We start from the raw sequence: 13919 nt of genomic DNA, 5'->3' as shown, positions 1-13919 counted from the left end.
GGTGATTCTCTGATCCACCTCTACACAGACGACACCATTTTGTATACATCTGGTCCTTCTTCGGACACTGTGTAAACAATCCTCCAAACGAGCTTCAATGCCATACAACACTCCTACCGTGGCCTCCAACTGCTCTTAAATGCTAGTAAAACTAAATGCATGCTCTTCAACCGATCCCTGCCCGCATCCGCTCGCCCGACTAGCATCAATTCTCTGGACGGTTTTGACTTAGAATATGTGGACAACTACAAATACCTAGGTGTCTGATTAGACTGTAAACTCTCCTTCCAGACTCACATTAAGCATCTCCAATCCAAATTTAAATCTAGAATCGGCTTCCTATTTCACAACAAAGCCTCCTTCACTCATGCTAACAAACATACACTCGCAAAACTGACTATCCTACTCATCCTTGACTTCGGCGATGTCATTTACAAAATAGCCTGGATGTAGTCTAATTGGATGTAGTCTATCACAGTGTGACCTTTAGTTTTGTCACTAAAGTCCCATATATACTACCCACCACTGCGACCTGTATGCTCTTGTTGGCTGGCCATCACTACATATCCGTCACCATACCCACTGGCTCCAGGTCATCTATAAGTCTTTGCTAGGTAAAGCCCTTTTTCTCAGCTCACTGGTCACGATAGCAACTCCCACCTGTAGCATGCGCAGGTATATTTCACTGGTCATCCCCAAAGCCAACACCTCCTTTGGCCGCCTTTCCTTCCAGTTCTCTGCTGTCAATGACTGGAACGAATTGCAAATGTCACTGAAGCTGGAGACATATCTCCCTCACTAACTATAAGCATCAGCTATCAGAGCAGCTTATACACAGCCCATCTGTAAATAGCCCACAAAACTACCTCATCCCCATATTGTTCTTTTTTTGCTCTTTTGCACTCCAGAATTTCTACATGCACATCATCATCTGGACATCTATTACTCCAGTGTCAATTCTAAATTGTAATTATTTCGCCACTATGGCCTATTTATTGCCTTTACCTCCCTAATCTTACTACATTTGCACACACTGTATATAGATTTTTCTATTGTGTTATTGACTGTACTTTTATCCCATGTGTAACTCTGTGTTGTTGTTTTTGTCACACTGCTTTGCTTTATCTTGGCCAGGTCGCAGTCGTAAATGAGAACTTGTTCTCAACTAGCCTACCTGGTTAAATAAAGGTGAAATAAAAAATACAAAAATAAATATGGTACTGGAACTGACCCTGTATAATATGGTATGCATACTTACCTTATCATGTTCTTCCTATTTTTATTTATTGTGTGTTTTTGTCCTACCTTGTTATTTTTATTATTACATTGTCATTGATTACTGCGTTGTTGGGGTTAGAGCTTGCAAGAAAGGCATTTCACTGTACTTATGTATGTGACATTAGAACATGAAAATGTAATCTCTTACACACCAAACTAACATTATTGCAGAGTTAGAGAGACTAGAGTAGAGAAACCTTGTCCTGTCCTGGTGTTATTGGACATATTTATGTGTTTTCTAGTGCTAACTGTTTACTCACTTAGTGTAGGCTGAGCTCAGAGCATGTTGTGTGAAACTGGACCACATAGGAGTGTTGAGCTGAACGCTGTTGACACTTTAATGGTTCATTGCTCTCGTGGCTGGAGGTATTGTGTGTCTGAGTGTAGAGAGAAAGTGTGAGTGTGTGTGTGAGAGAGAGAGCAAGCAAATTGTAGACACTTAGTGAGAGTGTCTGTGGTGGAGACATTCTCAGGAGCGAAAGAGACTGGGTTAATGCTCTAAGCCTTGACCTCTAACTCCTCGTCAGGAGGTGCAGAGAACGACGGGGGTCACCAGGGTCAAGGGGGTTCTCCAGGGTAGGGCTTGTCCAGAGATCGTGGCATGGTGCTAGAGGTGGCATGGTGCTATCATGTGATTCACAGTGGGGAGAAGTTAAAGGTCAGGGAAGCGATGCGTGTTGGATGAGATGAAGACATCTCTCTCTCTCTCTCTCTCTCTCTCTCTCTCTCTCTCTCTCTCTCTCTCTTCAACTCACTAATCTACGCATTCCCTCTCTCTTTCTTTGTCTGTCTCTCTCTCTGTCTGTCTCTCTTTCTCTCGATCTATCTCTTTCTCTATTTTTCCCTGTCTCTCTCTCCAAATGATTTACTTTTCTTCAGGGAAACACACTACTCTGCTATAAATTCTTTGCTGGCCCAGGTGATTCCTGCCTGCTTTTATCATCAAGCCTAGAGTTTCTGTGTGGTGACTCTGTCCTTTCGCTCAGGCACTTACGTCACCCCTCCCCCTTTCACCTCATCTAGAAGTCGCCTCACTCTGCTCCAGCTTTACCACTCCAGGGCTACAGTCAGTCCCTACTGAGGCACAGCACAATATGGCCTGCAGCACTGAAATGGATATGGGAGGAGGGGAATATTAGAAACTTAACGTAGTTTTAGCAATAATGACCCTGTTTTTAATGGCCACTAGCCACCGTGTCACCATGCAGGATGCAGGAGACATTTCCTGATATGGAGAGTTTTATAAAACAGTGCTTCATTTCTCTTATTATTCCCAATAACATGGAGTCCTTTACTACCTTCTACAGCTGGTGTTATATGCAATCTATACATATTCACTATGGTCATTGTCCACACTAGAACTTATGCATGTACAGTACATGCCTCCATTTGTCCTTCCATATTCTACCTCCTCATTCTCAACGACCATGGCACCCTCCAGAACCTTCTACCATATGTATGAGAGACAAGGTCTGTTACCCTTGCTTTCCATTAAAACCATGAAGTGAGTTTTGGAAAGATCACACTGATGTTATTTTTATAAGACACCATCTCCCCTGCTACGGGGTCCACTCTATGAGTCACTGGATACACTAGATGACTCATATTAGATAAGGAAAGATTGTGAACTGAAGAGAGGTGTGTGTGTGTGTGTGTGTGTGTGTGTGTGTGTGTGTGTGTGTGTGTGTGTGTGTGTGTGTGTGTGTGTGTGTGTGCGAAGTGAGTGTAGTCCCCTCGGTCAGATAGTGTGGATTATAAATCCATGTCAGTAGTGATGTCTTCATTCAAGACGTAACCATGGAGAATTGGCAGCAGTGTATTGGTGCCTTGTGCACTTAGACTTAGGTCTTTCACCATGAGTTGACAGGATGGCTAACACACACACTGCGCCGTCAATCACACCACTTCGCAGAGTGTCACTGGTGTTGGTCTGGACAGTGTTTGACTGGAGGAGAAGTCAAGCTATTGCTAATACTTGTTGCTGAGACACGCAACACACACACCATCAGGTCCAAACACACTGTTTGATTTTATCACCCAGTCAAAGTTCAAACATTACATAAGTCAATGAGATTTGTGTAAAGTTCCCCCTTCCTGTCTCTTGACAAGGGGTTGCAATTAATTTGCTTTTCCATTAGATTGTTGTCATAAACTACAAAACCTTTTGTGCCCCTAAGATAAGTCAAGCACTACTTGGGGTTGGACAGGTGCAGACAAATTGATAATAAATTAAAAGATATTGGTCGCTGGGCCTCAATAACAAATTAGTTGAAATATGCAGGAGAGCTGTTGGCCATTTATTGTTGGAGTGGGGATGACAGGCAGACAGCAGTACACACACACACACACACAAACACACATATGTTAACTAGAGCAAAGCAAAAGGACAGTGTTATATATGGATGTATAATGTCTGCCTAGGGGATGCAGTGCACGAGCATCACTCTAGAGCTTTTCGCTGAGCTACAGAACATCTTCGTCCCATCAAAACACAAGGGGAGTTAAGATGTTGTTAGAATAGGGGTGTGGGTGTGTCATCTGAGGGACATGTCCTCTTGGTCTGGTTACAACACACATCTGGACCAGGGTGACCTTATCTCCTGGCAGCAGCCTCCAGTAACCTTGACACACCCCACCTCTGTGTGTGTGTGTGCAAGTGTGTGTGAGAAAGAGAGAGACTACAGAAAGCCAGTGTGACCATAATCAGGATAAGTAGTAATGGAGGTGAATAGGGATATTTACATATTGTGATATTATTTTGGACAATATTATATAGATACTTTTACTCCAAGTATCGATTTGTAGTTGTTGATTTTGCTAGATAGCGCTAGCTTGAGATAGTCGGCTGTACCTGCGCCAAAACGCCAGTATTTTTCATCATATAGCTTGTTCTCCATCTTATTTTTAAATAGTGAGCCAACATGACTGAGCCCCCCAAAAGTATCATGCTCCCTCTTGTCTCTCTGCAGCAGTCATATAGTGAGCAATATGTATGGAACATCAAATCACAATATAATCGCAGGATCTAATCTCAATACATACAGAATCATGTAAATCGTGAGAATCTATTGATAATATCGTATTGTGAGGTCCCTGGCAATTACCAGGCTTAGATAAGAGGGTGTTGCCACTCATTAGGCATTCTGTTTGGCTAGTAGGTCTGATATAGTGATGGAGGGCTCATCAATATTCACCATTCTCTCCCTAAAGGCATGCTGGGACATTAGTATGCTGTGTTGTGCTGTTGTCTCCCAGGGTTGGGTTTAGAGACCTTATCCCACAGCAGCCCCCCGAGAATAAACAACAAGCATTGTCTATGAAAAGTCAACATCTCGCTCCACAGGACTGTTCCCTAACAAAGATGGCCATGTATATGTGGTGTGTAGATGCAAACGGCCTCTATGCCCAATTTATCAACATCACATGACACAATGGGATTGTTAGTCAGTCATCCATCAGCTTCAGTGGACCAGGAGTTCAGCTGCCAATCAACCATTCAGGGGGAGGGGGGCTGAATATGGAAGTCTGGTATCTTTATAGAGAGAGAGAGCCAGGGAGAGATATTACAGGAAGGTGTTCTGTGTGTGGGGGGGTTCTGTGACATAGGCATTTCCCAGATATATTAAGAAAAGCATGTAGAGAAGAAGGTGATGAGGTCTTCTATATGGTCCTATGTTTATATATTATCCCAGCCCCCGTCCCCGCAGGAGGCCTTTTGGTAGGCCGTCATTGTAAATAAGAATTTGTTCTTAACTGACTTGCCCAGTTAAATAAATAAAAATCAAATTATAATATCGCGTTGAAGCTCATCTTTTGTCTGTTATGGTGTTAATTACGGTTATATTCCAGAATTTTTAGGGGGGTACGAGGATATGAACCTCCCCAATTTTCCCTCCTACAAATTCCAACCTGGTTTTGAATCATGGTTTCTGCCTTTAAAAGTCATCCAGAAGCAATGAATCAATAGCAAACTGAAGACCTTAGTCTGTGATTGAATTGGTTTTCTAGTTCCCTCGTTCTTTTTGGAATAAAAAGAGTTGTAAAAAGACCAAGGTACTTCAGAGTCAGTCAGTCTTCCGTTAGTTAATTACTTACAGTACATAACTGATTAATTACATGAGTCAATGGGAAAGGTATGTGTTTTTGACTGACTGTGGAATATGCATGTGGAGGGATATTCCATGGCAAGCTTTTGGTGCTTCCAAGTGTTGGGAGGGAACTGTTTGAATGGAATTCTCTGGGGTTGGGGGTTAAGATGATGGGTGTGTGTGTGTGTACAGGGTCATTATCTCTTGAATGTGAGCTGAGAATCGGATCTCACAGCCTGATGTAAACAGGAAAGGACAGAGCCCTGCAACGATTTCCTTTGTTCCCCGTAAAAATGCCAACTTGTTCCATCTGCTGTACTTGCCCATGGCAGATATTGACATCATTCAGGAAGATGTATCTTTCTCTAGAACCTGATACAGTGGTTATATCTGTGTGTTTCTCTGTGTTTTTCATGATCGGATGACTGTCATTGTTCTCTTCCCGCTCTTGGACAAGTTGTCCCTTCCAAAGTTAACACACACATCTTCTTGATATTCTAATAATAATAATATCCAGGAAAATGAGGTTGGGCGATTAGGCCTGGCTCGCAGTCTGCGTTCCAATTCATCCCAAAGATGTTCGATGGGATTGAGGTCAGGGCCCTGTGCAGGCCAGTCAAGTTCTTCCACACTGTTCTCGACAAACCATTTCTGAATGGACCTCGCTTTGTGCACGGGGGCATCCAACTGTTGCCACGAAGTTGAAAGCACAGAATCGTCTAGAATGTCATTGTATGCTATACCGTTAAGATTTCCCTTTACTGGAACTAAGGGGTTCTAGCCTGAACCATGAAAAACAGCCCCAGGCCATTAATTCTCCTGTTTGTTTATGAAGATTGCATGGCTGTGTGCTTGAGCAACGGGTGTGGCTGAAATAGCCGAATCAACTAATTTGAAGGGGTGTCCACATACGTTTGTATATATAGTGTATTTTCTAATCGTGTGTTTGATAAACCGTATCTACTGATCTGTGGCTAACTCACACGTACATGTATATACACAACATGGCCAAAAGTATGTAGACACCCCTTCAAATTAGTGGAATTGGCTATTTCAGCCACACCCGTTGCTAACAGGTGTATAAAATCGAGCACACAGCCAATCAATCTCCATAGACAAGCATGGGCAGTAGAATGGCCCGTACTGAAGAACTCAGTGACTTTCAACGTGGCACCGTCATAGGATGCCACCATTCCAACAAGTCAGTTCTTCCAAATTCTGCCTGGCTAGAGCTGCCCCGGTCAACTAAGTGCTGTTACTGTGAAGTGGAAACATCTAGGAGCAATAACTGCTCAGCCGCAAAGTGGTTGAGAACAGGACCGCCGAGTGCTGAAGCAGGTAAAAATCATCTTTCCTCGTTTGCAATACTCACTACCAAATTCCAAACTACCTCTGGAAGCAACGTCAGCACAAGAACCGTTTGTTGGGAGCTTCAGAAATGGGTTTCCATGGCCCGAGCAGCCGCACACAAGCCTAAGATCACCAAGCGTCAGCTGTAGTGGTGTAAGGCTGTTTTTTTTTTTTAGATCGGTGTTTAAGAACTTGACTGGCCTGCACAGAGTCCTGACCTCAACCCCATCGAACACCTTTGGGATGAAATGGAACACCGACTTCAAGGAAGGCCTTAGCCCCTACCATCAGTGCCCAACCTCACTAATGATCCTGTGGCTGAATGGTAGCAAGTCTCCGCAGCAATCTTCCAACATCTATTGGAAAGCCTTCCGAGAAGGGTGGAGGTTGTCATACCAGCAAAGGTGGAACAAACTACATTTTAATACCATGATTTTGGAATGAGATATTCAACGAGCAGGAAATGTAGTGTACCTTAACAGTAGTCCTGTGTTTAGCCATGCAAAATGTGTTGTGTTTAAGAAAGACTGAAGGAGATGATTGACTCCTTCCTCTTTGTCAGCATTACATTTACATTGTAGGTATTTATCAGACAATCTTATCAAGAGCGAATTACATAGTGAATGGATACATTTTCATAATTTTTCATACTGGTCCCCTGTGGGAATCGAACCCACAACCCTGACGTTGCAAGCACCATGCTCTACCAACTGAGCAAATCAGCCACACACGCATGTACACACAAACGGGTGCACACACACCCATCATCACCCATTAGGGGCGGCAGGTAGCCTAGTGGTTAGAGCATTGGACTAGCAACCGAAATGTTGCAAGATTGAATCCCCGAGCTGACAAGGTAAGAATCTGTCGTTCTGCCCCTGAACAATGCAGCACTGTTCCTAGGCTGTCATTGAAAATAAGAATTTGTTCTTAACTGACTTGCCTAGTTAAATAAAGGTAAAAAAATATATAAAAACATCTTAATCCCCAACCCAAGAGAATTCCCTTCAAACAGTTCCCTCCTAACACTGGGAAGCACCAAAAGCTTGCCATGGAATATCCCTCCACATGCATAGTCATTCAAAAACACAGATACTGTACTTTTCCCATTGACTTATGTAATTAATCAGTTACGTTACTGTAAAGAATTAACTAATGGAAGACTGACTGTCTGAAGTGCCTTGGTCTTTGTCTTTTACATTATTTTACAAATGACATTATCCCAGCCACACGAGGATAACACCATCTGTCTAATGTCACAGCTCAGATCGCCACTCTATACATACACCAGGGCTGTAAGGCTATGTAAGCCCTAGCTGAGGAAGTGGATAACCTTGTTAAAATGAGACTAGGAGGTCATTGGGTTCATTCATTCCCAAAGATTGGAAAGCAGCTGTGGTCATCCCCCTCTTCAAAGGGGGAACACTCTTGACCCAAACTGCTACAGACCTATATCTATCCTACCCTGCCTTTCTGAGGTCTTCGAAAGCCAAGTCAACAAACAGATTACCGACCATTTCGAATCCCACCATACCTTCTCCGCTATTCAATCTGGTTTCAGAGCTGGTCATGGGTGCACCTCAGCCACGCTCAAGGTCCGAAACGATATCATAACCGCCATCGATAAGAAACAATACTGTGCAGCCGTATTCATTGACCTAGCCAAGGCTTTCGACTCTGTCAATCACAACATCCTCATTGGCAGACTAGCCTTGGTTTCTCAAATGATTGCCTCGCCTCGTTCACCAACTACTTCTCTGATAGAGTTCAGTGTGTCAAATCGAAGGGCCTGTTGTCCGGGCCTCTGGCAGTCTCTATGGGGGTGCCACAGGGTTCAATTCTTGGACTCACTCTCTTCTCTTTATACATCAATGATGTCGCTCTTGCTGCTGGTGAGTCTCTGATCCACCTCTACGCAGACGACACCATTCTTTTTATTTCTGGCCCTTCTTTGGACACTGTGTTAACAACCCTCCAGACGAGCTTCAATGCCATACAACTCTCCTTCCTTGGCCTCCAATTGCTCTTAAATACAAGTCAAACTAAATGCATGCTCTTCAACCGATCGCTGCCTGCACCTGACCGCCCGTCCAACATCACTACTCGGTTCTGACTTAGAATATGTGGACAACTACAAATACCTAGGTGTCTGGTTAGACTGTAAACTCTCCTTCCAGACTCACATCAAACATCTCCAATCCAAAGTTAAATCTAGAATCGGGTACCTATTTCGCAAACAAAGCATCCTTCACTCATGCTGCCAAACATACCTTTGTAAAACTGACCATCCTACCGATGCTCGACTTCGGCGTTGTCATTTACAAAATAGCCTCCAATACCCTACTCAATAAATTGGATGCAGTCTATCACAGTGCCATCCGTTTTGTCACCAAAGCCCCATATACTACCCACCACTGCGACCTGTACGCTCTCGTTGGCTGGCCCTCGCTTCACACTCGTCGCCAAACCCACTGGCTCCAGGGCATCTACAAGAACCTGCTAGGTAAAGTCCCCCCTTATCTCAGCTCGCTGGTCACCATAGCAGCACCCACCTGTAGCACGCGCTCTAGCAGGTATATCTCTCTGGTCAACCCCAAAACCAATTCTTCCTTTGGCCGCCTCTCCTTCCAGTTCTCTGCTGCCAGTGACTGGAACGAACTATAAAAATCTCTGAAACTGGAAAGACTTATCTCAAAACACTTAGCTTTAAGAACCAGCTGTCAGAGCAGCTCACAGATTACTGCACCTGTACATAGCCCATTTATAATTTAGCCCAAACAACTACCTCTTCCCCTACTGTATTTATTTATTTTGCTCCTTTGCACCCCATTATTTCTATCTCTACTTTGCACATTCCTTCACTGCAAATCTACCATTCCAGTGTTTTACTTGCTATATTGTATTTACTTTGCCACCATGGCCTTATTTTTGCCTTTACCTCCCTTATCTCACCTCATTTGCTCACATTGTACATAGACTTATTTTTCTACTGTATTATTGACTGTATGTTTGTTTTACTCCATGTGTAACTCTGTGTTGTTGTATGTGTCGAACTACTTTGCTTTATCTTGGCCAGGTCGCAGTTGTAAATGAGAACTTGTTCTCAACTTGTCTACCTGGTCAAAAGGCGAAAGAAAAAAATGAAGAAAATAAATAAATTACACAACCAAAGGGATCCACACTTCCTCTCCCTCTGACCCCAAACAGTAATCATCCTGACCCATTGGCCCATTGGGAGCTAACCTGAAATGATCCCTCTACTGTATGTTGAACTGGTTGTTCTAACCCCATGTGATGTGTTTACCTGGTTATTCTAACATATATGTGTGTTGACAGGGAGAACTGCCTGTCTCCGGTCAGCCCAGAGACGTGTCCCCTGGTGCAGGCGTTCCTCTCCCCAGGCAGGGTGTTCCTGGCCCACGCCCACACCCAGCTGAAGACTGGCCTGCAGACACAGGAGAGACACCTCTTCCTCTTCACTGACACACTCCTCATCGCCAAGGCCAAGTGAGTCTGTGTGTGTCTGTGATAGAGGGAGCGGGGGCAAAAGAGCGGAAGGCAACTGCTAAAAACTGCATTCCATCCCTCTCTTCCCTACTCAAGTCTAAAAACCCTGTCTCCCGGGACTGTGAGCCCTATACTTCCCTCCCTCCCTCATTCCTCCCTCCCTCCCCTCCTATCGTTTCTATCCGGCCTATAATTACCTCTCAGCCAATTAAATCCATCTGAGGCCGTGCCCAGATCAGAGACCACTCATCAGGGCCAGAGGGGCTCCCCACCCAGAACACAACCTTCAGGCAATGCTCTAGATATTTTCAGGGTGTTGATGCAACATTGCTGTGATGTTGTGGCAGCAAAACAGGGCCTCTCTCTCCAACCAACTGTATATTCAACATCATGTGCCTCTGGGTGGAGCTGACCCATACATAGTGGAGACAGCTATAATTGGCTTTATTACATTCTGGGTTAAAAAGAGTATGATAGGAAAGTGTGTGTGTATCGGGGGTGTTCACAGACATAGACACGTGTACATACAGCAGGTTTGCTGTAGGAATGTTGAGAATTCCACCATGGCTATTAATAAATGTATGTGCTCAGAAACGTGATTATGCGCGTGTATGCTGGTGTGTTAAACTGTGTGTGACCCTCTCGTGTTTGCTGCAGGTCATCCACACACTTTAAACTGAAGGCTCAGGTGCGATTGTGTGAGATGTGGACAGCAGGCTGTATGGAGGAGGTGTGTGAGGGCAGCACCAGTCTAGACAGGAGCTTTGTCATGGGCTGGCCTACCTTCAACTGTGTCGCCACATTCAGGTATGCACACACACACACACGCTTACTGTATGTAGTGAGAATGTCCCTTTAATAAATCCTCATTGAGTATGTAGTAGGTACGCAAAATTTTGTTCCGTATGAAGGCTGGGCAAGGACAGGAATATTCATGCTAGCTGCCGGCATGAGCAGTTAGCACTGACCGAACAACTTGGGAAATGCAGCGTCAGCTTGATCACCAAATTAATTTGGAAATAAATGAAAGCCTCACCAGCTAGTGACCAACCTATTTTAGTTTCACTGTCCGATCATTCAAAAAACAAGCCCACAAATTGTTATTTTTACCTTTCCACAAACGGTCTGGTATGTGTTGCTTGATGGTATGCTTGATATGAGCAAGTTAACCAAAATGTATCAAAGAATAGGTAATGTGTCCACAATTAGTTACTGCCTGGCCAGTGATATAGCTAACTACATTTCACTAATTAGCTATCCTCCTAAATGCGGTAGTCAGTGTGTAAACTAAAAATGAGTTGAAATGATTTGTCTGAATACGAACTAGTCGCCAGATATTGTTTCCCATGATGTAATCATGTCTAACCAGTTGGCTAATGTATCGTATGTGCCCATAAACTCCCAAGTCTAGATAGCTGTGTCTTGGCATCCACGATTAGTGAGCTAGCTAGCTAGTTTGGCTACTGCATGGCCAGTGTGAGCCAGTAAGCTAGCTACATTTCAGTCAATAGCTATCCTTCTAAATGTGCTGGTCACTGGATGAGTTGAACATATTTGTCTGAAAACAAGCTAGTAGCCAGTTGTTGTTGCCCATGGTGGAATAATATCTAACCCACTGGCTCCTGAATCCTATGTCCCCATGAGGTCTCGAGTCAAGCTAACTTTTGCTAACGGCTGATAGCAAGCCCTCACTCTGCGACAATGTTATTGGGGCGTTAGATTTTCATTTTTATGTTAATTGTCATTCAATGTCGTGGTTACTATAGGTTTCAGACCCGAGTTGAAAGAAATTGTTTGCCATGTTTTGGTGAGGGGTCAGAGTGACGTCACGCACCCAAGAATCCTCAACCAATCACCCAACGGATATTAATGACTTTGCCTCTGGGTACCGTACGAAAGGAAATTTAGTGTGCAGTACAGGACTGTCTCAGAAAAAGAACAACCACTAGAACAGTAAATTATCATCCCAACACCGCACCACAACCAGAGTCATATTCCTAGTAAAAAAAAATATAATGTTATAAAATATCACAAACACACTATAAACACACTACAAACACACTATATGCCTTGATACCAGGAATTCATAGAAAAAATACAGTTTTACAGGGACACGTTATGTAAGAGAAGATGAGAAAAATAATATTGGTTATCCGACTTAATTTTCTCTCTCTCTCTCTGTCTGTCTGCAGTTCTGTGGAGCACAAGGAGAAGTGGCTTTTTCTCATCAAAAGGTAACCAGAAATGACGGATGACAATATTGTTCATAACTTCCTCTGATACTAATAGTCTATGGCTTGACTTCAGTGGCTTGAATAATGTGTTTAGTCTTGCTTGTGTTAAAGAAGGTATTGTTTTTTTACGCTAACTTCCTCCTTCGTTCCTCTAGTCGAATAAACGAAGAGAAAGAGAAGGATGACCCCAAGACCATTCCTCTGAAGATATTTGCAAAGGACATTGGGAATTGTGCTTATGTAAGTACTGTTTATGTATGGGTGCAGGTGTGTGTGTGTGTGTGTGTGTTCCGTCATGTGTGTGCATTTTTCTAATGTTTTTGTCTTCCCCCAGGCTAAGACTCTAGCTGTAAGTAATTCAGACAGCACCACTGATGTCATCCAAATGGCACTACAGCAGTTTGGCATTTCGGGCTGTGTGAAAGACCATCAGTTGTGGGTGAGCTCCATTAAAGATGACTCCCCCTACCCGCTCATTGGTGAGTTCAACTCCTTTACCCCACAACCCATTACACTCACATTAAACCCAGCCATATCTCTCCTGTTTAGTTTACGGTACAAGTTGACCCTAGTCAGTGGTCAAGGGAAACGTTTACAATACGTACTCAGTACCTACTCAACCTACACTACCGTTCAAAAGTGGGGTCACTTAGAAATGTCCTTGTTTTTGAAAGAAAATCTTTTTTTTGTACATTAAAATAACATCAAATTGATCATAAATACAGTGTAGACATTGTTAATGTTGTAAATGACTATTGTAGCTGGAAACTGCAGATTTTTTATGGAATATCTACATAGGCGTACAGAGGCCCATTATCAGCAACCATCACTTCTGTGTTCCAATGGCACGTTGTGTTAGCTAATCCACGTTTATCATTTTAAAAGGCTAATTGATCATTAGAAAACCCTTTTTCAGTTATGTTAGCACAGCTGAAAACTGTTGTCCTGATTTAAAGAAGCAATAAAACTGGCCTTCTTTAGGCTAGTTGAGTATCTGGAGCATCGGCATTTGTGGGTTCGATTACTGGCTCAAAATGGCCAGAAACAAAGAACTTTCTTCTGAAACTCGTCAGACTATTCTTGTTCTGAGAAATGAAGGCTGTTCCATGCGAGAAATTGGCAAGAAACTGAAGATCTCATACAACGCTGTGCACTACTCCCTTTACAGAACAGCGCAAAATGGCTATAACCAGAATACAAAGCGGAGTAGGAGGCCCCGGTGCACAGATGAGCAAGAGGACAAGTACATTAGAGTGTCTAGTTTGAGAAACAGACGCCTCACAATTCCTCAACTCGCAGCTTCATTAAATAGTACCTGCAAAACACCAATGCCATCCTGTCTTTCATCGTTGAAGAAACGGTCTATCACTCTGTCATACAGTATATGCCTTTAGTTTTTGTTGTCGTAGTCGCTAGTTAACATTAGCCTTCTATATCTAGCTACATATTGAACTTCCATCCT

General features: G+C 43.4%; 1 protein-coding gene across 1 annotated transcript in view; it reads left to right on the top strand.

Moving 5' to 3' along the window:
• LOC109871213 (rho GTPase-activating protein 20-like) overlaps positions 1–13919 on the top strand; it is a 54404-nt gene that overhangs the window by 26003 nt on the left and 14482 nt on the right. The window contains exons 3-7 of the mRNA XM_031806243.1: positions 10053–10223; positions 10881–11030; positions 12416–12457; positions 12613–12697; positions 12792–12936. Of these exons, the coding sequence (XP_031662103.1) occupies positions 10053–10223; positions 10881–11030; positions 12416–12457; positions 12613–12697; positions 12792–12936 (593 nt within the window). The remainder of the gene's footprint in view (positions 1–10052; positions 10224–10880; positions 11031–12415; positions 12458–12612; positions 12698–12791; positions 12937–13919) is intronic.

Source organism: Oncorhynchus kisutch, linkage group LG26, assembly GCF_002021735.2.
Source record: "Oncorhynchus kisutch isolate 150728-3 linkage group LG26, Okis_V2, whole genome shotgun sequence".
Taxonomy (NCBI): Eukaryota; Metazoa; Chordata; class Actinopteri; order Salmoniformes; family Salmonidae; genus Oncorhynchus; species Oncorhynchus kisutch.
The sequence above is the reverse complement of the archived record's forward strand: the minus strand, read 5'-3'. Positions and strand labels throughout refer to the sequence as shown.